The sequence below is a fragment of the Oreochromis aureus genome, linkage group 2, assembly GCF_013358895.1.
Source record: "Oreochromis aureus strain Israel breed Guangdong linkage group 2, ZZ_aureus, whole genome shotgun sequence".
Lineage (NCBI taxonomy): Eukaryota > Metazoa > Chordata > Actinopteri > Cichliformes > Cichlidae > Oreochromis > Oreochromis aureus.
In genome coordinates, this window is record NC_052943.1 from 22,031,284 (window position 1) to 22,057,528 (window position 26,245).

Consider the following 26,245-nt stretch of genomic DNA (forward strand, 5'->3'; position numbering starts at 1 on the left):
AAGTAATAATGAATAATATTTTTTTAGTGTAATTAATTTAACTAGACAATACTACAATAATTCCCAATAATTCCAAATTATGATGTCGCAAGAATAATTACCTGCTTGTCAAAGTTTATAGTACTGTTTATAGTACTGTTTACAGCAGCATAATGTGTTTGAATGTATGAGGTGAAATAAAAACATTCAAAGCTGGCTGGCAGTGAATTATTTGTCAATATTAGCGGTTAAACCCAAACAAGTCTCCAAAGTTAAAAGTAACTGAATTAATTCTTTAAGTTTGGTTGCTCTGCAGTTGATGGAGGAGGAACCAATTTGGAAGTTACTATTTCTTTTACTCTTCATCACAAGACACATATGCAACATAAATGCTGAAGTTATATAATATAAATGCCAGTTTTGGGGGTACTTCCTATTTTAATTTTCTTATTTGTGCTAATGCAAATATATAATGGCACCTGTGAATTTCTTCTTTAAATGCTGATGCTCTCTAAACTTTGCCTTTCTTATTGTCACCTTGGATTAAGACATGTAATACAATTCAGTGCACAATCCAACTTACAATTGTACTTAGTTTGCTATGATTTTATATAGCCCTGACTACATTAACACATTAATAAATTATTTATAGACCATTTCAATCTGTTTTACTCTGATACTGAATTACTTAAATGTTTGAAATAATAAACTTTTTCTATGACTGAAGTTTCACTCAACCCCAAGGAGTTGATTGGCTGGCCTGGAATCACTGTTATCCAACATGATGCCAACAGGCATCATGCATAGGTAAAAAGACAATGGTTCTTACATTTTTAATAACATACACAGTTATTACTTATACATACCAGTATTATAACCCTCATATTCATGTAACAGTCACACCCAGAGGCTGTGCAAAAGCAACAGCAATATATAAATGGTGTTCCACATTTAGGTAATTTGTTTATTTTTTTTCAGCTCATCTCAAATTTTCCTGCTGCAGCCAAGACATTTTTAAAAAGGGACATGTTTTACTTTGCAGGCAAACTGTTTCTGTTTTCATCTTAAATTTACATTGTGTAAGTTGGATAATGGAACAACCTGAGTTGTATTACATGTCGTCATCTAAAGTGACAATAACAAAGGCATAGTTTACATGTTTAGACATCATCACCATCTGAAGAATGAATTCACAGGTATCAGTATACATTTGTATTTGCACAAATAGGGCAATAAAAACACAAAATATTTCCAGAACTGACATTTCTCATCATACATTATTTGATAAACTTACACCACAATCAGCCAGTCAAAATAAAGAAACTGAAAATGTGGATCTGATAATGTGACAACACAGTTAAATGTATGAATTCTTACAAATTAAATTACAAAATTAAATATAAAAGTAGAAATTTAAATTTGAAGAAGGGGAAATTATTTTCTTGTAAGAAACGGGAGTTAAAGATGTTATAAGCTAGTAACTCCATGATAGTTAAAGTGAAACTAAATACAAACTATAGCTTCATTGAGTTTGCCCTGCAGACATAATTTAATTATTATTGTGAACATTTAGAGTGAATCACTGCAGTTCTGGATCACTGTGCCATATTATCAAGTATTTCTAGTACTGCATTTTGGCATTTGCAAGTAAATATTGTTTGTATAAGTATTTATCTCTTAACCAGGGGTGGCTACATCACTTTGAATGTTAATGTTTTGAATGTTTCTGTGAGGTTTTAGAGACTGCAACAATAAAAAAGGAATTAGCAACGATACACTTATTATTACACCATTGATGTGAAGTCTATCAGTGAGGCTGCGTAGAAGATGATTATATATATATCTTATGCATTTAGTCAGACACTTTGGTACAAATACATTTTTTTTTATTTCACATACATAGTTTTTTACTTTTACTTTTGTTTTCACAATCTAAATGATTCAACAACAAAATGAAGAACTACCACAACAAAGTCCAAAATTCCTACTGGGGAAAATGATGCAAATGTCACTGTAGTAAAACTGACACATGTAGTTCGTCAAAGGTACAGTTAAAGGAATAAAAATAGACAAAATAAGACAGAAAAGTGGTTCATGTAGGTTGCTTGACCAATACTAACTCAATGTTATGACAATCCAGCTGTTATCCTGAACAGTTTTTGAAGACTGATTTTTGCAAAATTCTTAATACTTTCATAAATCACATCATTTTCTTGTACTTCTTTTGATAAATGATATATATATTTATTAATATTTATTCAATTGGGGAGCATAGGACAAATACTTAGCCATAGAAGCCCTTCCAGAATCAATGGAAACTTCAAAAACCTGAAGAATGTACTGGTGGAACAGGGTTATAGCAATTTTAGCAAGTGCATCCCATGAATATTGCTATGAACTATTCTTTTGAATGATTATGTACATACATGTACATAATGAAGCATTACGTACACATATGAAAAATATAGAACATAGGAAATGGTGTTTAATTGATTGGTTCAGTGAATAAGCATGGCGCAAGACTAAACAAAGTAGGTTATAGCTTAGATACAAATTTGTAATGTACACTGTTCAACTGAGTCTGTAGATCCATCCCAAAACTGAATGATTTTGGGACATATAAATTTCAAAAAGTTGATAACTGACACTTATTTCATCCAGGTCTTCATGAGAGCAACTCATCTGAGACGTTTTTCCAGTAGTGATAGTCATTCTAAAATCTTTTGCATTTGAGACACAGTATTCAAGAACTATATCAAGATCCACAGATTTAAGGTAATGCTCATCATTTTGTGATGCCCCCAATGTTTTCTTTTCACTACCACTCTTCCTGTAGCAGTGAGAAGATTCAGTCATTCTGTTTTCAAAAAAATACACTGTACTTTGGGCTTTTCCACAATCCAGACTCTTAGTTCTATAAAAGAAGTCACATCATTTTCATGTTAAAACGACGAGGACCGGCCTGTCCCTCTGCTGAGTCAACATTAGTGCCGTTAGACTTTGATCGAGGCACATGTTCAACATCTATATTGTTTTTATGTTTTCCTTTTCCCCTGCTCCAGACAAAAAGAAGCAGGAAACAAAACAAGACCACTCCCAGGAACGTGAAACAACCCATAGCTGTTGACACTAAAATAGTCTTAAGGTCCAAACCGAGGGTCACACCAGTCGTTCCATTGGCAGTGGCATTGCTGGGATCTGTGTAGTACTGGGTCCTGTTGGCATACAGTGATCCTAGACTTTTCACCGCCAATGATGTCTTCAAGGTGTCATTTCCAGCAGTGTTGGAGGCAAGGCAAGTGTACTCTCCACTGTCTTGGACTTCTGCTGACTTGATTTCTAGTGTACCATTTTTATGGATGGTTACTCTACCATGATTGCTTATTAGCACTCGGCGACGTGGGGACAACCAAGACACAATTGGCCTTGGTGTCCCATCAGCACTGCAACGCAACATAGCCTGCTGACCCTCATCTACAGTAACTGTTTGTGTTTTATTTTCACGAATTTTCGGTTTGGTACATGTAACATAATAAGACAGGAGAGTCTCCTTAAACTCCTTAAAAGGGCGCCCACGAATGCCCTCAGGTGTGCTGCATTCTGGCTGTGAATCCCCAAAGAAGATGGAATGCCTCTTCTGCAGGATCCACATGAGGCGGCAATCACACACTAAGGGGTTGTTGTCAATGAGAAGAACCTCCAGAGCCTCAGGAGACTGAAAAACGCCCTTTTCCAATGTATCCAGTCGATTGTGTGAGATATTGAGAACTCTGAGACCCCGCAGGCCTTGGAATGCGTACTGTTCAATGGTGGTCAGCTGAGCTCCAACAATATGCAGCTCTCGCAGCCGAACCAGTTCCATTAGCATGCCCCCTTCAATGTGCCTGATGCGGTTGTAGGACAGATTGAGATGTGTCAGATAGGGAAGATGCTTCAGGGCTAGGTAAGGGAAGGTGGACAAGTTGGTGTTGGTTATAAACAGTGTTGTCAAGTTGAGGCCATGCAGGGTATTAGCTGGCACATGGTCTAGTGAAGGCCAGTTATCAATTTCTAAGTGCCGCAATCGGAATAGCTTTTTGAATGAGTATGCATTTAAAGTGCTAATGCTGAGGTATCGTAGATGCAGGCTGACCAGGTTGTGCAGATGAGAAAGAGCCTCAGTGGGTACAACTGTAAGGTTGCACCTTTCTAAGGTTAGTGTCTCCAGGCTTAAAAGTCCACTGAATGCACGGTGAGAGATGTAAACCAGGTCATTGTCACCCACTTCCAAAAACCTAAGATTGTGCAAGTCCTGGAACATATAATCCAGGAGAATGACAATCTTGTTGTCACTTATATCCAGTCGGGTAAGATTGGCTAAGCCTGTGAAGACACCCGGAGAAATGAGCTTGATTCGATTGCTTTTGAGGGTGAGCGAGTGCATGTTAAACAACCCATTGAATGCTCCAGGCTCAACATAGCTGATAATATTTCCACTGAGGTCAAGTTCCTCAAGCCCAGGGAAGGCAAAAAAGTCATCAGGGTTGATCATTGTCAGCTTGTTCTTACTTAAGTCCAGGATTCTTGTTTCAGTTGGGATGCCATCTGGGATGGTGGGCATGCGCTTACGGTGACAGACAACTGCCTTGCTTTGTGCTGAACACTCGCATCGCGAGGGACATCCCAGGGTAGAGCCCACAAAAACAGCCACGAGGGCCAATCCCAGGAAAGGCTGCCAGCATGAGATGACCGTGTGCGGCATGACTTTGCTCATAAACTCGACCATTCTGTCACGGTTCTGCAAGACAAGAAAGAACAGAGGGAGAGAAAACGATATATTAGCTGGTTCCTCATGATAGACTTCATTGTGTGGCTGAAGAATAAATAATGAATATTCACAAATAACATTGGAGTTAACTATGGAGAAAAACACACAACGTGCCCATAAAAGTATTTGATAAATGTAGCTCACCACATCTAAATATCTATCTCTTGCCTTCCTTAGCATTCTTGTGAATGTGTACAGGGTGAACAACTGGGTGCTAGGCTTTGTTTTGTTCAGTAGAAACAAAGAACCTCTAAAAAAGTTCCTTAAAAAGCTGAATGTTTTTATTGTAAATGATTTATCTATTTTTGACATGTATATATATTTTTTAAAACACATTGTTATTTGGAAATAGAAACATTCAGAAAAATTATCCACCCTATCTCTAAAACGACAGAAAGAAGAAAAAGAAAGAAGAAAGAGTAAAAGAAACCACTCAAAAATGATGGAGTTCATGGAGGTGTAACATGGAAAAATTGAGAAACTTATAAAATTGAAACACATGTAACATTCAAAGAACATTATGAATATCATTACAAGCATTTCCACCAAAAAAGCAGAATTTACTAATTTCTCATGTTGAATATTTTTATATTTTTTGATTTAGAAATAAAACATGTTTAAAACATGGATACTCCAGAAAAAATAATACAAAACACAACTTGCACTATATCACTGGGTGGCTTTACATATTTTGGTTATTCATACACACAGGTGTACTTATCTATATAATAAAGCACATACAGTAGATACATGAACTAATGCCGTGTTTGCAACAAACAGACTGGGTGACAGGTTGCAAGGATTGCAAACCATTCCTGCCTCATTTGGTGTGTCATGGGCTGTGCTAAATTTAAATGTTGACAGGAATAATCTAAATTCCTCCTCAGGCTTATTCTAACAGATTATGGTGCAAAGATAATATGATGACATACTTATCTAAAGAGAAGCATTATATAAACCTAAGAAATCAACTAAAATAGCTAAAATATTTTTGCTGCTGTAATATAATATTTATATGATAGGACATATTTATATATGGAGGGGGCATATATGAAAAGTAAACTTTTATATTGATATTTTAATGCTCAGTGTAAGTAAATTGCTATTCAAACAGTATAAAGATTTATTTTCAAGTCTACTTTAATACATGCAACCACAACACAGATGACTTCAGCCTTGAGAGGACTGTCGAGAAAAATTGATTTAAGAACTTGGTGGAGCGGTTCTATTCTGAGTCCCTCCCAAATGACCAAGATCCTCACCATTTTGCTAAGTGAGAGACCCTCTAGACACACTAAAAATAATACGCTTGTTTCTGCTTATGTAATTTGTTCAGTCACTACCCAGGGTTCATGACAATATGCCAGGGTCAGAACCTGGATCGACAGCTTCAGGATTGGCTCTTTTCCCCATAGCAGATCCGCACAGTGCCCACATTACTGTAGGTGCTGCACTTATCCATCCGTCTATCTCCTGCTCTACTCTTCCCTCACTCATGAACAAATCCCCTGAGACAATTAAAGTCCTCCACTTAGACCAGCAACTCACCCCTGGTCTGGAATGGACACACCGCCCTTTCATAGCTGAGAACCATGGCCTTATACTTGAAACTGTTTATTCTCATCCACCTAACACAGAAGTCCAAACTGCCTCAAAACTGCATCACTGGAGGTCAAGACTTGATGAAGCCAGCAGAACCAGATCATCCACCATGTCATTGTTATTATTAATCTCTGGCTTTCTTCCATAGCATGTCTTTGTCCTGTCTTCCTCACCACAACCGGTTGAGCAGATGGCCACCCCTCCCGAGCTTGGTTTTGCCAGAGGTTTCTTCCTGTTAAAGTGGAGTTTTTCCTTCCCACTGTCACCAAAGCACTTGCTCAAACGGGGTCATATGATTGTTGGAGTTTTCTCTGTTTTCTCTGTATGCTTTTAATTGTCAGTGTTTTAACTGTCAGAAGTAACTAGCAAGATTAGTAAGATTTTGAAAGTAGCTTCAGTGGCTCCATATTGTAGAGGTTAATATATTTGCCTAACACATGAAAGATGCCCAGTTTGAGACAGGGAGGGAACAGAAATCCCTTAGAAGGGTTGCAGGTAAGGAAGCGGCTGAAATAAACTAGCCAGATCATCACAATGTTCAATGCAATAAACAGTGCTTCACTGTTTTCACATTCTCTTATGCTGACACTTTTTGAAAATTACTTGCTGTGCTGTGAATGTGTCTAACTGGTACCCCAGCTTTATAATATCTTTATAATATCTTCTGAGGATGGCAACATGAAAGGTAGAAAGTAAAAGAGATAAACCCAGTTTTTAAGTTGTTTTATTAAGATGATGAATTAAAAACAATGAACAATGTAGTTCATGGAGACTTTTCTTTTATGGATTATATGAAGCCTGCTGCCTGAAAGAGAAGAAGAGACTTAAGGGAAGGAAATTTTAAAAGCCATATGCTACTGATTGGTCAAAAACAGTCGGTTGTTGACTGTACTTGCACATGAAACAAAGCAGAGCAGTCAGGTACAAATGGACCCAAACACAAAATCCAAATAAAATTCAAGGATACCCATCATTGGCTCTCCACATTAACTGAACACACAGGGCTTCTCCTATTACACACACCTGTAACTTATATGTTTTTGTATTTCTTAAATTTAGGCAGGATAGTCCTTTAATCCTAAATCTTAAAACCACTTAAAATTATTCAGCACAATCATAAGTAAATTAAGCTGATAATGATTTTAACATAGTGGTCAATCAATCATTTCTAGCTACAGTGGACAAATATGACTGTGAGACACATCTCTGTACAGAAGACTCTTGTTGTGCGCAAATCTTCCCACATAATAGCTGGCTTATGCACTCTGGCTGTCCACATGAATTGCAGCACAATATGATTTGATGGTTTACTAAGAGGGTGTGTAATCAGGATAATGATTGGAATTCCTTGTAACAGTTCATAATCAGGATTTGAGTGAGCCTGTTATGTGACCTAGTCACCTGCACACTTCTGAATGAGAGTACCCTAGTGCATCAAGTGCATCATCAGTTGCACCCACTGAAGTGTGTCCTGCATAGGAGGAAATGCTGCATAGAATTAGGCAGATGCCCGAGGGCAGCGTCCACAAATAACATTCCAGCTATCTGTTCATTTACAGTTATTTTTTGTGTGGAAATGTGCCCGTCATTTCTGACTGCACTGCGTATTTTTCCTGTTCTCATAATTTCCTTTATAATTTAACTACAAAGAACATATGTGTTCTGAGCTGTTTGAGTGATTGTGTGTTTAAGCAGATACAGTTATATATATATATATATATATATATATATATAGCTGTATCTTAACCAACATTTAAATAAAAATTATCTTCAATAGAACTAGATACATGCATCACTAAATTAAAAATAAAATTTTGACTCTCTCACACGACAAATTTGTTCAAAAATTGTTTTCCCAATAAAACCAGTAAAAAAAAAACAAAAAAACCCAGCTTTGGATTTTCGAGCGTTTTCATTTTAACTCAATATTCTGGAAACTTCCTATGACATTCACCAACAGTCCAATAGCAGAAATCCTGCAATGCACTGTGAGATAAGTCTGTACAGGGAAGGCTTTTCTATAATGTGGCCCTTGACCCACATTAGTGCAGGGTGGGATCCTGAGAGGGGGATGATAACAGCTAATGGTGTCTGACTCAGCATAAATCCATGAACAGACATTTCGCAGGGGTGCTGAGGTCACATGAGCAATGCCATCAACCCAACCATATATACACAAATGGCCCAATGTGAAGAGCAAACTTATAATACTTTTCTTGGCTATTAAATCATCATTTGCTCTTCCAGTATAACAAATATATGAGAAAACCTTTTCTTAGCCTATTTCTGGTAAGCATACAGTTCACATCACTGAATAATTTCCATATGAATCGCTAAAAACATATGGGGCACTTCCATCCCATGTTCCCTCTTTAATTTTCAACACAGCCTCAGGCAAACTTGTGAGGGGATGAGTAGAAATGATGCCTGACTTTATCAGAGTGGCAAACCACACAGTTACACTGTTAGTTATAATTTTATTCTTTCTTGAAAGGCTTTCTGGTCATAAGAAACACGTTATATTTCCTTATCATCAGCTGCACTTGTGCACGATATATAAGCTGTTAGTCTTGTCAGAATAATAGTGTAACTCAGAACTTTTGACATGATGTCCAGGTAAGTGAATCCTACAAGAGGTTTTATCAAAACGGGATTTGAAGGTGAGAGTGTTGCAATTGCTCCCTGGGCAGCTGACTGATGGGTAATTGCAGAATTTCTTTTTCTTTTTCTTTGGTATGGTCTCACTATAACTATTTTATTTTGCTTACCCCTTTTTTAAGCATTGTCTTGTAGCATATCCATACAGACAACATGTACAAAGTGAGTTTTAAAGTCCATTAAGTGATAGTGATAACCAACAAATTTAAACCTTAAAAAGTAACATTTAGGTTCAGAGATGGTACTATGCTGCAATCTATGTCTCACATACAGTGCATACACAAAGTGCATGCAGGTGAATTTGTGTAGGTCCATCACTGAAAACACTTGTTAGAGCACATCTCATGAAAATGGCGATCAGATACGCTGTCCATGGTCCTGAAATCATAACAGTTTAATTTATTTAAAACTTTACTGTTTGAGTGTAATAAATCTATTTAATGCTTTGATCCAAACAACAATAAACAGCACCTTAAAACTAACAATTTCTAAACTCTAAGTGAAAAATGGGATGCTATTCAGACTTCCCATCCAGAATTCTGATTATTTTTAGGACAGGGATCAAAGTCGGTGTTTTCTTCCCTCTATTCTTCTTCCTATTGAGAAGACTGTAAAATTCCTGCCACATACGGTAAACCAAAACCTAAAAATGAAGAATTGCAAGAAGTTTTGTTGCTGCTGGTATTGCATGGGTCCTTTAGGCTGGAGGTTCCAGATCATCTCTGAGTTCACTAAGCAAATTTACAATTAGATGACTTGGAAATCTCTACATTTTTATCACATCTTTGTTTGGCTCTTTAGCACATGCTCTCAAATCTCAAAATGCCTCCTCTACACAGCAATAACTGCCACATTATCAAAGCCAAAAAATAAGACAAAATAATAAGACAAAAAAAAAAAGAAGACTTTTTTTGACATTAGATGTTAGTACAATTAGTAGTAAATTACATGTGGCGAACATTATTAAATCAGTTTGCACTTTGTACATACTGGCAATGCATTTTTTATGCCAAAACCAAGTTTGTTCTGGTGCAATGTGTGAATATGGACATGGTGAAAAATTAGGTTTTACTGGGTACAGTGAATACCCTTCTGATAAAACTGTTCATTTACATGTAATTAAAGTCATATGATAGCAAATGCAACAAATCTATTTACCTTAAATCTGAGCTTGTTTATTTAGAATGAGCTGAAATTTGAGGAGGCAAAGTCTGTATGTATTCCTTTCTAAAAAACAAAAAAAGAAATTATTTTTAGTTGTTTAGTTTTCAGTGTTCTAAGTATTAAATTACAAAAAGTAAAGATAATACTAATTGTTGTAGGCACGGTCATTTTACACATAGTATCTCCGAACTACAGCCGAGTGTAGCAGACATAAACCTCAGATGGTCGATATGACATATGTCTGTCCTTCTGCATATTCATCTGTCTTTTATTCCACAGAAACATGGTAGAAAGCAAATTAAGTCTAGGAATCATGGGTCAGTTTACACATAATTATCTCTCTCCCTGCTGAGAAGAGTGGACGCTCACCATCTATCTTTGATTTCAAATTATTTACCAACTAATTATTCACAGAGCGCCACTAAGGAGCTGATATAATCATGCAAAAGGAGTGCTAATTCACTCAACAGTAGACCTTATTGTACAGGACGCTGACTTATTAGAATATATGTGATCTTAGCAAAGGAAGAGAAAAACTTTAGCATGCTGTGATGTAAGAGTGTTTTAAGAAAGCATAGTTAAGCCTAATAATACTTCACTATTAAAATAATATGTTTCTGAAGTTATTTGAATGCGGGCTGCTGGGGCATAAAACTTGTCCAGGATTATATAAACTGTCTTTTCAAGTAAAACCATGCAAATCAATGTTGGTATAATGTATTTTTGTAGACTGTATGTCACTGGTTGACTTTGTAACCACTTGGTTTCCTAAGCCATAATCCTGCACAGTATTGGTTGTAAACATTTTGCTTTGGTATTTATTTGAGGGGTAAGTTTGCACACCCTGAATGGTCACAAGGCACTTCTTATTTTGCCCGAGAATTTTGAGGATTTAGATAACAACTTGGCCTCTGTGCAATCAACCAATGAAAAGCCACTTGTGAAATTTTCCTGCCTCTATCTCCTCGGGAAAGGTTTTCAGACTGTGTTTGATGTGGCCCCCAGGCACTGATCATTGCACATAATGTGACTCCTCTTCACACAAAAAAATCTCTCTGCATTAATGGTGGATGGTTGGAGACAGTTGCTTTCTTTACCCAGCAATTGTTAACACTCCTTAAAAAGCATAATCAAAGTGTTAGATTTAAATTTTTTGAGTTGGAAGATGGCTCCAAAGAAAGAGCCACTCCGGAAGGCAGGAAAAGGATGAAAATTAACTCTGAGAGCTTGAGTGAAGCTGCAGAGGAATGGGACTGTGTGCAGAGTAAAGCAGTAATAAAAGCAACATTATGTGTAATCATGCAGGGACAGTATATGCTACATACTGGGTGCAGTGTGCAAGTAGCAAGCCTCAGATTAGCATCTGATATGACTGCCCTTATGTCAAAGGGTCCAGTTCAATGCAATGTAGTTGGTTATCATGTGAAAAGAATATGAACCAAGACTCTTTCAGAAAGTGACAAAAACATACTGTAGTATGTAGGTTAAAAACAAAACAAAAACAAACCTACATGCAAACACAACATTAGAGCACTGGGCATATCTTAATTTAAGTATGAGATAGAAACCACGCCAGCACTTATCCTTCTGCATATTACTTTCTTTGCATTTACACTGGTCAGAGTTCCTGTAGCCTTGAAATGGTTAATTCTTGCTTTCTGAAAACAGAGGAATACAAAAGCAAAGTCTTTGATAGCTTAATTTCCCAGATAACTACAAAATAACAGCACAACCTCATAAGGGTCATTGTAAGGGAAAGTTATTAAATCATCATTTTATTTTAATGAGGCTTATATCTTATAATGATGCTACCCTGAAGGAAAGATGTTATTAACTTGCAGGTTAGTTCACAGTCAGAGTATGCAATTAACCCACCTTTTCAAAAGAGCATCGGCAAGCAATCAAATGGGATCATAATGAGAGGAAAGAGATTGCAATGCTCTTTGGCTTATTCATTATTGAGAGGGTCTTTGCAAAGGGCAGTGAGGCTTTAAGGTGAGCCTGCCAACATGCAAAATAACACTGTACTCCTTTAATAAACCAGTGTGTATCTGACTTCTGATGCTACAGAATGGCTCCACAGGATGTGACCTGGATATGATTAAACAAGTCTGCCTCCTTCAATTTTGCCAAACACAAATAATTAAGGAAGGAAGGCAGCAATATTTCAAATAAAAGTAGGAGTAGGAAAAACAAGAATAATGTGAGCAGCGGCAGTCTTGTTGACTCCTAATGCATGCAGATGGCAGTGAAACAATCTAAAGACGTTGCTGGTAATTGTTCTATTTTCACAACAATTTTCATAAATTGTTTTCAGCATAGCTAACTGTACAATTCATTAACATATACACTGCAAGAGCAACATAATTACAGTCACATGACAGAGGGCTTTGGGACCTAGAACCCTTAACAGTGAGGATCAACAGCCTTGGGGCAATAACAGGCTTCCATGCACAAATTACCCTTCTGCTTGGCTTGCAGAGCGAAGTCAAAGCTCAATTAATCCATGTTAATTAGAGATAAACTTGGTAGATTGAGCCAGTTGCTCTTTTTGGTGTCTGATAACCCTTAACTTGGGATAGAGTCAAAGAAGACTGCATCAAACAGTCAGATCTTGATTCATCCCACAGGAAAAGCCTCCCAGACATGAGCCTTAATCCCATGTATAATAACTATTAAAATTCTAAACTTTGAAGACAAGCAGGAGCTTGTAAAAAAAACAGGGGTAACAAAAATTTCGTAATTAAATGGGAGGATAAAAATAAAACAGCCACAATATGAGAGGACTTAATAAGGCCTGGGGAATAGTACACTGTCATTTCATTACATTTGTGACAAGTGGGAAAAAAATCAACCAATTTCTCAGTTCATTAGAGAGACATGTGCTACGTATTAAGAACGTTATTGCAGTATATTTTTCTCAGTAAAACTGACTCTCTTATCCAACATAAACATTACTACACTGTTATATTGATGCTGAAGTGCCTTATATTTCCACTTTAGCAGGTCAGAATACTTCATCTCACATTACTGGGGGAAATGGCCTAAAGTAGCCTATATGTTCCAGAAATGCTAAAAAGAAAGACACTTATTTTCTTATCTAATGCAAATAATCACAGTCATATATGAAGAGATCAACAGCAGATCTTTTACCATCTAGAACTTAGCAACCACTTACACAGATACACTACTGTGCACACATTTTCTACGCCCTATGCATATCCTTTTCCACAAACTCTTTATTTAATGTGTATTGTAGCTTACTAAGCTACATTAGCTAGACAGAGTGAAAAATCAATAAATGCATTAGACAACACATGTCCTGCAATATGAGCATTAGACAAGTTTTTACATGGATGCATGCAAGTATATTAATTACTCATTGTAATTAGAATCCAATAATAATCAAGACTCAAATAAACACAGATGTGTAGCGTTACAATGTACAACTATCAAAAACCATGTTTTAGATTTGCCATTTTTCACTTCACATTTCAAGCAGTGTTACTACCATAATTCAGTGAAGCCTGGGGGGATTTTCTTTTTTCCACCTGCTACTCCCCCTTGAGAGATTAGCCCACAACAGTACCTCAGAAGCTGTGCGCTATGCCGGTTCTTGCTCAAAGGTACAACCAGCAGAGTGTGCACTGCTTGCCAACAATAAGACTTGAACCTGCTGCAGGTGCTTACAACCTGCTCCCTAAATCATGTCACAGTATTTCTAGGAATAGGTAAAAAAAAACAAACATGGATAGGCGTGGGAGGGAAATAAAAAAGAGGCAACTTTAAACACTTTTTCTTAATCCTCTCTCCTTTAATAATTTCATCATAAACTTGCACAACCAGCAAAGACTGTCTCAAATTTTCATCACTCATCTCTTAAATTTTCACTGACCTGGACTCTTTTCTTATGCAGCCTGAAGTCTAAAGAGCATTTTAAAAATGATAAGCAGAACCTTGAGTGAATTTCTACCTTCTCTGGCTTTGAACTAAAAAACCTTGTGAGATAATTTGTGTGAACTGATTAAAATGCATTTGCAGCCGCTGTTAACACATTGTGTGGGCTCCTGAGAGCCCTTGTGCATTCTCTTCTTGGACCCCCACCCCTCTGTTCCTAGGCAGCCTACATCAGGTCTGAGTCAGGGGGTGTTTCATCTGTACAATGACTCAACAACAGAGGCAGTTAAAGACGGTACGCACACACCTCATCCTAGCCTATATTTGAATCAGTGTTCCCATAAAAACTAAATATACCATAAAGCTCATAAATACACAGTGTAGCAACATCATGCAACATGAACAATTAGGTATGATAAAGGAAGACAGGCACTGCTTCCATAAATGCCTGTAGCAAAAATTTAGAAAACAACAAACAGTATGACTGCACCCACCATAATGGAAGCATGATGTTTCCTATTGCCAAAAGTGCATCATTTTTGACTGCATACTCTGCTGAGATGATGCTTTTCCGTATTAAAATGAGACACTGTAAACATCTCATAGTCATACTGATAAAATGACAGTAATATTAATTAACAGCTTGATATTGTTACATTTGGCCCAAGCTTTGCAAATTTATCACAAGCAGCTACTGTTGTCATTTGTGCATAATGTACCATTCAGCACATCCACAAGAGGCCATTGAACATGCTTTTTGTGACCAAAAACTGACAAAGAAATGCAGAGATATATTTTTTTTGTAACAGAGAGAAATTATTCATGATGTTAGCTAAAAGGAACACATGCAGCTCCAGCATACACATGCATCTCTGTGATGTCCCAACAGTCTTTGAGTATACTTAGCAGGAAATCTTATCTAAATAGCTGCAAGACATCTTCCCACCCCCCCTTTACAAAATCAAATTCAATATACAGCTTGATTGTTTCAAACTGTATTTTCTTATGCCACTGTTTTCTCTTCTAATTTCTTACTGTGTTTTCTTTTGTCTCCCAACCTCTCCATCATTCCTCTTTGGTTTTCAGTCTCCTTGTCCAATCAAGAGATCTGGCCTCTGACCTCACTGCTCAATGCCATTAAAATCCTTTCAGTAGTGCAGCTTGTAACACCTTGAGAAAGACTAGAAAGCCTTCTTCTGTCCTTGATATTTGCTTGTAGCCTTTTTCTCTTTATAGTCTATAGTCTAGTGTGAGGTATACAGTGGGAGGGGAAATACAGATGCATTTAACTGTTTAGCTTTACACCGGTGTTTTAAACAGGGCTGTAAAGGCATATTGATTGACTTGAAAGGGCCTTTTGTGTTTTACCACGAAACCCAAGAAGGTTCTGAAATAAACAGCACACTAACAAAGAAACAAAACAAGAAATGTGTGGATAACTTCAATAACATTTCATGGATGTTTATGTTTTATCCATTACATCAATTTTGTGTACTTTCTATAAATATCTTTGTATATTTCCTCTCCAGTTCCAGTTCTCCTAAATGTAATTTCATTATTGTTGTAGCTTGGACTTTAGTCCTGAGAGAAGTTTTACTTCCTCCAGGATATTCTTTTTATTTACTTTTTTCCTTCATCTAAATTGAGGATCTCATGATAAGGACTTTTTATTTACTACATCATGTAGGCTCTTGATGCAAAAATCACACTATTCACTAAAGGTGTTGGAATGTAATATTGTTCAGGTGGGACAGAAGGTAAGTGCAAATATGAGTAATATATATAAGATGAAGTATCACATTGTCATTGCCACTGCATGTAGAAGAGTGTGCAACACTGTCACTAATACAAGTCAAAAAAAACAACAGCAACATAAAGACACAAAGCTTTGCCTCAATACCTCACTGCATGATTACTACCCAGGGGAATTCAGACAACAGTGCTAATCTGACTGAACAGCTGAACCCTGAGCAGGGGGTTTTACAAAGAAGTAATGGACCCCTCGGAGGACAAATCAAAGCCACAATTTAAGTGATTTGGCTGTTTCTATAGCTTGCTTGTTATCACTCATCCAATATGGTTTTCTGTTGTCCATGCAGGGAACAGAAAACTTTACTAGTTATTGATCAGTCCATTGGATTCAGCTGATGAAAAAGCTGTAAAAGAGAATAAAAGGAATGGCAGGTAAAGAAGTCCAAAATTACACTCCAGTTGATTCTTGTCCAAAATATCTTTGTCAATATTGCATTTATGGCCCGTTATGCTTTTTACCTTCTAATTCAGGGTATGTTAAATGATGATGCACACATGCTGTATAATGTTACTCATTTGCTCACACTCATTAGAATTAATAATTACACTATCCATCATTTTGTTCCTATCCAATTCAGGATCATTTCAGGGCTGGAGCCTATCCCTGCTGTCAGAGAGTTAAAGGTGGGATATGCCCAGGACATGTTTGTCACAGAGCTAACAGAAAAACAGAAAACTATCGACTCTAACATTCACACCTATAGGTTATGTAGAACTGACAATTAACTTAAGATGCATTTCTTTGGGCTATGGGATAAATGTGAAGTACCAGTTGGGAAAAAGAAAAACATGTAAGTATTGGATAAATTTCTTTCTATTGATGTAACAGATACATCAATATTGCCAAAAATATCAGTACTGTACCAACCTCAAAAATCCAGTTCGGAGGCAGTTGTAACATTGCCAAAGATGTACATAATTGTCAAATTTTAAGATGTTCTACCGAGTAAAGCGTTGTTCTTTGCAGTAATCCTTACAGGAATGTCAGAAGAAAGAAAATAATACAGAATATGACAACCAACTAAATGAGAATAAAATTGTTTTAAATCATTAAATTGTTTAGAGGGCTTATTGGTCTGCTGGATCCTATGTGTTCTACACAACTGAGGTCTGGAAACAAACATTTCATAGGAGGCATCTGAAACAATATCTCTCCTTATGTAATCAGGAAAAAACTATAATTAGAGTAGAATATATATGTGGAGGTGGGGGCTCCGAGCTTGCTGGAAACATGGACTTATCACATGTTGACTGAAATTAGCAACGACTATTTTCAGATTGGCTTTATTAAAGTCTCTTGCTACAATAAAGATCCTATCAGGATGAAGAGATTGTAGGTTGCTGATAAAAAAACTAGCTGACTGCTTTATTCAGTCTTAGTATTGGTGCTTGGTGAAATGTACACAGCCAAAACAATAACTCCTGCAGCAGATAAAACCTCTGTGTTTTGCTGTGATGTACTCTTTGTTGCAGAGCGATCTGGCACTGGTGATGCAAATACTGGGCAGTGGTGGTTTATGGGGAGCCATCTTTAGCCTGGTTTGTATTCAAGCTCTTCACACCTGCGTCTGCTTTTTTTCTCTCTCCACTGCCTTTAAGGTCTGCAGCCTGCTATACTGATCCTTGGAGCACCTGTCCTGTGCAGGATCTTCTTTAGGACATCCCCTTGTTGATAGTTTACAGTGAGATCTATTGCACAGCCAGAAGTGGCAATCTTTATTAGTTCCTCTCCACTGTAGGGTGGAGGGTTTATGACAGAAAAGTAAGGTAAGAAAAGAAAAACAAAATCAGCACCAAAAATCATGCTCTATACAATGATGACTGACACAGCTGTGATGTTGCCATGATGTCGCAAGTATATGTTTTGCTCTCACGACAAGCCAAACTTCAACAAGAAAATGTGTCCCCTGTCAGTGCTTAGTTCTATGAATAATTATCCTACCATGATACTTTTCAAACTCTGTGCCTTTGAATAATTCATAAGGAAAATCCCGGGTTCTCTCGCTGACGCTTTCACCAAACTCTCATTTGGAACAATTGGAGAAAGCAAGTGGTGGGAGTAAAATGAAAAGAAAACACACAAAAAATGGAGATCATTGAATTTCAGCATGAATCTGTCAGAACGTCTTGTCAAAGGCAATAGCCACAGGCTTCATTCAGTCAAACATGCAAAAGTAGGATTGTGTTTGCATTGCCGGCGGGTGTTCAGGTAATGTCACTGCTTAAACAATGTTGACTTGTGAAAACAGCACAAAAGAATGTAGCCAGAATTTAATCAAAATAAACATGTTCAAGTTTAATTAAATTGCTTTCTCAGTTGCACATTGCCTCCAGTACAAACAAAGGAATATCATTACTGGAAAAAGTATAAAAAAATAAAATTAAAAAAACTTTGAAAAATTCAAATTAGGGAACTTCATTAGAGTCTAGTAGTGTAAAAAAAAGACATAAACAAATAAAAATAATACTAAGCTGTAATAAATAAATTTTGTTTCTCACATTTATCTATCCTCTTATTGGTTTTAAACAAATGACCTTCTTCAGGTGATTGTCATTGCAATGGACAAGACGAATACATTTCCTTCTCTAGTAGCTTCCTTGACTGTTTGGTGAATATTGGAGGGAAACACCCTCAGTGCTAATCACTAAATTACACCCAGTCCCTCAAGGGATCTCATGTCCAAGAAGACAACTTTTTCTTACTATTATTGTTTAATAATAGATTTTTCTGAATGAAAAGAAAACATTTAATCTGTAAAATGAGCATTAAAAGGGTTAGAGTTGGCTGTATTAAGATATTATATCCAACAATTTTTGGAAAACTAGTAACTGAAATTTTTAGTACACTGTTGAAAAAAGCAGGACTTTTGAAGTCAAAGTACCTTGAGCACTTAGTTACTGTTACAGTTCTGTCATAATTGCAGGCAATCCATTAAAAAAAGCAATGCAAAAGTAGCTCCACGTTCTCTCACTTTACTTCACTTTATTCTGTTTCATGTTTCCTTGAAGTTGCTTTCACAGTGAACACGGAGCAGTGAGAAAGCATCTGGATACATCCAGGGACTGTGTAGCTCTCTACACGGCAGCAGTTTAGCTAACAATAGCCCAGGGTGATTAGTTTAAGCACTCAAAAAGGGGTGATGTGGGAATCCAGTATTTTAACAGTAGGTCTGCCAAGGCAATATGTTCAAGGTAACTTCAGCTTGTAAAAGGCTGCAATCTCATTTCTCAAACAGACCCAACTGCTAACCAATAATCAAAAAGTTTCCCAGAGGAAGATATATACTTTACTCTATTGGTTAAAATCCACACGCCTGACTTTAATAATAGCTGGAACCAAAAATTACTCGCATTAAACACAAGGCCAAATAGACCGCATGTTTCAGGCAAAGCGCTGAATCTAGTACATCTATGAGAACTATTACGCCTCTTTGCCTGTAATGGAATGTCTATAGCTGAGAAATTATATATGTGTGTGTATTTCTGCAGGGTCAACATATATAAGTTTTCCCTGCAGAAATCTAATATTTCACATAAAAGCTTGAAAAATTGGATCAGGAGAGTCACGTGCCCATGTGAATTCTGAAATAGGATTATTTTTGTAATTGTTACTATATGAAATACATTGTAAATTATACCCTGGTTTAGAAGAAAAATTCCAGTTTAGACTGGTCAACTATTTTAATAACTTTAATAATATCCTCTTTTTTTTTTCTTAATGATTTAAAATACCTGACTGGCTACTTGTTACAATATATTTACGTGTTTAAGTTGAGTTTTATTCATAAATTGTAACCTAATGTCTTCACAACTGTTTATGATAGGGAGAGTTGCCACTTATTTGGCACCTACCCCATGTGGGCCATAGTTGCCAAAATTCAGGGGTCAAAATGTGTTTAAGTCATTTCTGGTTTCAGCTATGAACTTTTAATCTTAGAGCCAGTTAGCACAACATGAAACCAACCAACAATTTCAACCATGATTTTTTGTTTCAGTGACATTTATGTGGAAGCATTTTGACTGTAGACCAGTCTAATGCTGCAAGTTAATGCTGCATGTAGGTAAATGAACTGATGGAATTATCTCTCAAATTTACAGTCATGGAGATGTGAAAGGCCATCTGGAAAGGTTAGTACTGCATGAGCAGTATTATTTGGGCACTTCACTGTTTCAAGGTAGAGACATGAAAAGTGAACTTGTCTTTCCTGTATGAGAAATTTGATTCAGCAGCTTTAAAGGTTATGCTATCAGGCTACTTTGAAATTCTTCATGAATGAAAAAAAGAAAATCTTTGATTGTGTATCTGCGTATCTGCAACATGTGCAATATGTGTAAATCCAACAGATGATCTGATATTAAGCTGTTTACAAGAGCTCTGTGAATCAGCTCTAAAATGGTATCAAATGTCAGCATCATTGTAAAAACATTTTTATTGCATTTCAGCGACAAGTATGGCCATTTCTGAATTATGATCTGACTGGCCCACTGACTCACGCCACCCTGGCTTAAAGACTGAATATATAACTACATGAAAGTTGGAGAGTTATATTTTATTACTGATTGAACAAAAGATTATAAATATGGAAAGACTACCAACTTTCTTTAATATACACTGTGACAACTAAGGAAAAATATGAATGCTTTCTGGCACAAACACATCTGACATTTAATGACTGTTTTTTTGGGATCAAGTGTTGGATCAAGGAGTTGGATTTTGCCAAGGAAACAGATTTGGAGACACTCACCAAAACAGTTCTGTATTCTTGTAGTAGACTTATTGAGGGCTCTTTATTCCTCACAACCACTTTCCTGCATTAAAAGTTTGTTGCTACCTAGAGACCTAGGGTGGGTTTCTTCAGGGCTCTGTTTGCTGAAGATAAGCTGTAACTGACTCTACTGCAGACAGACCCTTTTGAAAAGAAATCATTAACATGGCCATTTCTCATGGCACTTGGCTGATTTCTTCCATCCTGAACACTAAGGATGTCTACTTAAATTAATGACTTTCTTGACTGCTTGAAGGTAAGTGATGGGGAAGTTTATAATCTTTTAAGAAGGCTGAAAGGCAATGCTCAAAGGAGGGGATGGCTAATAATGTTTTATTATGAAAACAGATTAAATTAATCTTTGGATTAATCAGTTGCTCTATGGACTCACCCACAAAAATCTTATTATATTACTCTCACAACACTACCACCGCTGAGACAGTCTTTAAGTAAGCAAATTATGCCCATGTACCTCCTTAAACTAATAGCTTTTATATATTTTACCAAAATTTTAACACACATTTAGGATTTCATGTGTTTTTGGTTAAGACATGTTTTAAAATTAAAGATGCCAACCAATGTGACGTACTGAAAAAATGAAGCTTGTACCACTGCAGGTAAACTGCTTCTGAGGTAAGATATGGATCATATGCTCTGAGATTATCTGCTGCACTGCCTTTTTCATAAGGCTGCAACACTTTCTATCCAGTCTGGCCATCTCTTGCTACATCTCTTGCTACATCTCCCAGTCCATCTGCTAGTGCATGTTGACAATATTACTGATCCGACTGCAAACAACTTTGAAATATTTTCACACCTGTTTACTCACTCAAGGATTAAACTAATTGTACTGTAACAGAGACACAGACACACTTCTTTTCTACGAGTTCACAAGTTTCTCTGAACACTTTGGCCATGTTTGCATTTACAAGAAGATAAAACCTGACCAGCAAATAGATTAAGCAAGCAGGAATGAAGAATGAAGGCTATAATACATCAGCAAGAGCCAAATATATGTGACAGACAGATAGACAGATAGATAGAAAGGAGACTGTACTTTGATTAAAGATGAATAATTACTGTAGGGCTCAACGGGTCGCGGATGAGATATTGAGCTCGGGCAGAGTGGGTCAGATTGGGGGAGGATGTGTGAGTGGACACAGAGAATGTGGTGGGTTGCTGGCTGTACAGAAAAGTGAGAGAACCATATCAGAAATGAGCATAGAGTTCAGAGTGTGGAGTACTAATCCAAGCAAATAAAGAGAAATCCAGAGCAGATCAGGCACATTGGAAGGGGAGGAGGGTTGCAGACTGACAAGGGGTATTTCTGTTTTAAATATACACCATAGTAACCATAAACCCCACTGAAACTCGACAATGGAACCTATGCTGTAACCTGGTGTTCCTTTCCTAAAAATGCAGCTAAATGTCATCTTGATGCAGCCTATAACTATTTTGATTGAACTGTTCTATGCAGTAGATTCGTCCTGTGTATTTCTGGCTGTTTTGAATAAATCATTAAGAGAATGACAATCATTGACAATCTGTATAAAGAATAATGATCAACAGCCTCAATATAAAGACTAATAGATGTCAACAAATAGAAGGAATTGACTTGAAAAAATGTACAAAGTGCAAAAACCTGAGGGACAAATATGTTTGCATCTGAAAAGCTGACTATATAAAGCATATATAACATCATTACACCACAACAAGATAATTAACATCGAATGCACCATGAACAGACTTAAATTTAAGTTATGAAGACTCCACATAGATTCACCACAGAAGTCTAAATCAGCAACAAGGCAGACTGGTGTGTAGGGTAGATGAGTGAGAGGCTGCCAGCCTAGTGAAGCAGAAGCAACTGTGGATGATAAGCTTTCTTTGTTCTACTTTATACTTAAAATTTATATCAATAAAATATGTTTCTTTTTTTGTTGTAGCCAACTGTGAGGTCAATTTTAGTTTTTCAAAGTCTTTTAAATATAACATAATTAGTTTGTTAATTCTTATTTAAGCATCTGAAGAAATGACTTGTTTACCATTGCAGCTCCAGTTGTAGGACCCCTGCACTTCAAAAAGCCAAACCGATGGTGGTGTGAGAAAACACACTTTTGCTCATAAGCTATAAATACATCCTAGTTTGTTAGTTTCTTTACTCTACCATATGTTACATTCAATGACTGAATGTAGTGTAAAGCGCTTTGGGGTCTTTAGGGACTAAGTAAAGCGCTATACAAATGCAGGCCGTTTACTGTTATATTTCTCAGTTTCAGTACTGATCTCATTTTGGTTTCAATGTGCATTTCCACAGTGATCTTTGCTAAAAAGAGCATTAGAATCCTGTACTTATTGGAAGGTGTCCCCTAGGGTTTCTTCCAAGGACAACAGCGTCATCAAGATGAAAAAGTTCAGGGGAAAAAGGTTATTGGTTCTAGTCTGTAGGGGTGGGGGTGGGGGGAAACATGACGACACTAAGCCAGAGGGCACTACTGTGGCCTAATTATGGTCCAGATGGTCTGAATAGGTATCATTTCCAGCAATTAATTACTGAGTGTCCATGTGCACCACGTGGCCAGCATCCCTAAAAAGTGTGTAAACATGTCCCCGGTTCTTATTAAACAAACCGAAATGATTGCTTTTATTCATGGAGTCTGGGTTTAAAAATGACTATTCCTATATGTGACACAGTTATTGTCACAAATTATTTTCAGGGAAATTGCCAAATTTTATATAAAACTTATATAAAACACATTTCTGGTCTGACAACAAGTTAACAAAAACATAACTCATGCGCTTAAACATGGCTAGACTGTAAAAACAAGTAAGCAATCTGATACATCTCATGTATGACAAAGAGCATAGGTTTTAGGGTCTTGTGAGGATGCTAAAACCTTTCCTTTTGACAACGTCGGTACGTTTTGTTGAGCTCTAATAAGCGGACTGTCTGTGTCTTGTTACACAGAATTCTATTTTTATTAATTGTTCACATGTTTCAAAGTTAGACACTTCACGTTGCACTCTGTACAGGGGTGCAAAGTGCAGTGGAGGACAACGAGTGGAGGGGGTATTATGGAAATTAGTTATAATTAGAGAGGTGCAAGTGAAAACAACACAACAAGGCACAGAGCCTGTGTGATCACTGAGTCATAAGTGCAAGATACAACCATCTGTACATGTAAAAAGGGTGAAACATAGAGGGACTTCACTGTTTGGGAGTGAGCATGACTTGGCTTTGTGGTATATTTCGTGCAGGGATAGTTTGATTTTAATGATTCATTTACGCATTTATAATTTAAGAGACGTGTGTGGCGGCCCTTCTCTGTAGGCCACCACAGGAAAATTGTGACACATACAAAGACTGTCTCATCCTTGCTAATTTAAACTATCTTGACCACTGAATGAGAAGGGTATGCATTTCATAACTCCTGAAAGTCAGAAAATGGGACATCGTGAAAAAACTGGTTATTTGGCCTTTTGGAAATGGGGTTATTCTATTTTAATGTGTCATCCATCTTCTTGATAACGCATTAGTACGGGAATAGAAATGTGACTAGACTTGAGGCTAAGAGGTGATAAGTATAAAGCCAACATAAATAAATTTTTAATTACGCGTGTGCTTTGTTTGTCAAGAGCTTTACAAACACTATTCCAAGCTGTACACAAACAACACATCAGGCCACACCTCAGTGTTAGGATGATCCTTACTGAAACTGCGTGTGAACTCCACTAACATTAACCTGGGAAAAGATAAACTCAGTAATGACAACCTGTTGCTAAAATTGCAAAACTTCAAGAACTATTGTGAATGTGAGCTGAGTGTGTATCATTTTTTAAAAGCTCAAAAGCAATGAATTACAATATCAGCAGGCTGCAGGTGTCTTTTTTCTTCATTAATGCATATGAAAGCAATTATGTATTCAGAATTAAGGAGCCCTGATGTCTAATGCTTTTTAGCTTGCTCACACCCCGTGGCCTTCAGTTTTGTGTTTCCACAATGATGCTGTGATAATTCACTTTCACCGTAAGAGCTCAGTTTTTGCTCAGTCACTCAAACAAAAGTCTTGAATTGACTCATCAAATTCTCAAGGCGCAGCCGAAAGCAATTACAGAGCATCTGGGTGGAAGAGCTATAGCAAAGGCCTTTTTCTTACTCTGCCCTTAATAGAGGCTTGGCTTACAAACAAGATGAATCATGCTCTTCTTTTCCTTAAGCCTCAGCATTTTGGTGAAACCTTTCAGACTAGCATTGTGTGCTCATAACACCTCACCACTGGAGACAGTGGAAAGATTAAGCCTACACCAGCATGCAGAAAATGCACATTTTAAGGCTCTTAGGATCTTTTGTACAACGTGCAAAAAAAATGCTAACAGCAACTAAAAGTAGTAGTAGTATTCTTAGTGTTTTTCTTCTTGTCACATATGTTAACAGGTGTCTAGCTCTTGAAGACAAAGACTTTGGCTAAAAGGTATGTATTATGTAGAAAAGATGAATTCATCACTCACTGTACAATTCTTCCCTGCTATTCTTCATCTACTCCACACGAACAAGTGATAGGATGATAAGATGGGTAGTATACGCAAAGGTTATGTTGTAAGACGGAGGAAGCTTAGTAAGGCGACACGGACACAAAGCTTATTTTTCACAAAGGGCACTTGCCATCAGGATGCTTCTGTAAAGTCTGGTGTCACTGGCAAAGATTTAACAAGATGACATGGATTTACACCCATCTGTGTGTGAGTCAAAATTAAACATTTGTCTGAGGGGGACAATCTCACAGTATCGCAGTATTTCAGGCAACCAGGGGAGCAATCCAAAAAGTATTTTTTGACCCTAGGCATTTAAATTAGGCTGCAGAATGTTTTTAATCACGTCATTGAAAGTAAACACGCACACTCTAAAAAACAACAACAGAAAAAAAGAGGATTACACTGAAAAGAATGAAGACACTGTATGACTTTCTCTGATCCCTCACACCTCTTTTTCAGAGATTATATTCAAATATTAATCCATAAAAAAGCGCCCGTTTAGATGCTTGTATGATTACAAGCATGAGCTATGTGTATTGTAAGTAATACACATAACTTTTAAACACAGTCTTTATATAAATTTACTCCAATAGTCCATACAGATTGGAGACTTTTGCTTAACAACTTATGTTTTAAACACAAATATGAAGTAAAGATGTCTTACCAGTAATTCATTGAGTAGCCAACTGATATCAATATGCCACAAACAGTCCTTTAGAAAACAGGATTCTTGGTTTCATCTTGTGTGTTTTCCTCTATCTTGAACAAAAAAAAAAGATCTCTCAGGTGTATCGAAGCTGAAAAAAAAACAGTGCCGCAACTGACTTGGTGGAAATTGATAAAAGTTAAAAGATCTGCATCAGTTATTCAGTCTGCATTCAAATTGCAGTTTCAAATAAGGAAAATCAAATAAACTTTGAAAACACTACCTACTAGAAACAAACAAAGAAGATTCAATAGGTCTGTTTGCCTGCTAATGCAATCCGAAGCTGCTAGCTAGTTACCTAGTCTGGTTAATTAACCCCCA

The 26,245-nt window shown here is 36.9% G+C and overlaps 1 protein-coding gene across 1 annotated transcript; it reads right to left on the minus strand.

The window, feature by feature from the left end:
• Positions 1 to 1,896: 1,896 nt before the first annotated feature.
• On the minus strand, positions 1,897 to 25,914 carry lingo2 (leucine rich repeat and Ig domain containing 2). Its single transcript, XM_039620940.1, has 2 exons — positions 25,883 to 25,914; positions 1,897 to 4,756 (listed from the first exon to the last, which is right to left on the minus strand). The coding sequence occupies exon 2, from the start codon at positions 4,742 to 4,744 to the stop codon at positions 2,906 to 2,908; it is 1,839 nt and encodes a 612-aa protein (XP_039476874.1). The 5' UTR covers positions 4,745 to 4,756; positions 25,883 to 25,914; the 3' UTR covers positions 1,897 to 2,905.
• Between the last annotated feature and the right edge of the window lie 331 nt (positions 25,915 to 26,245).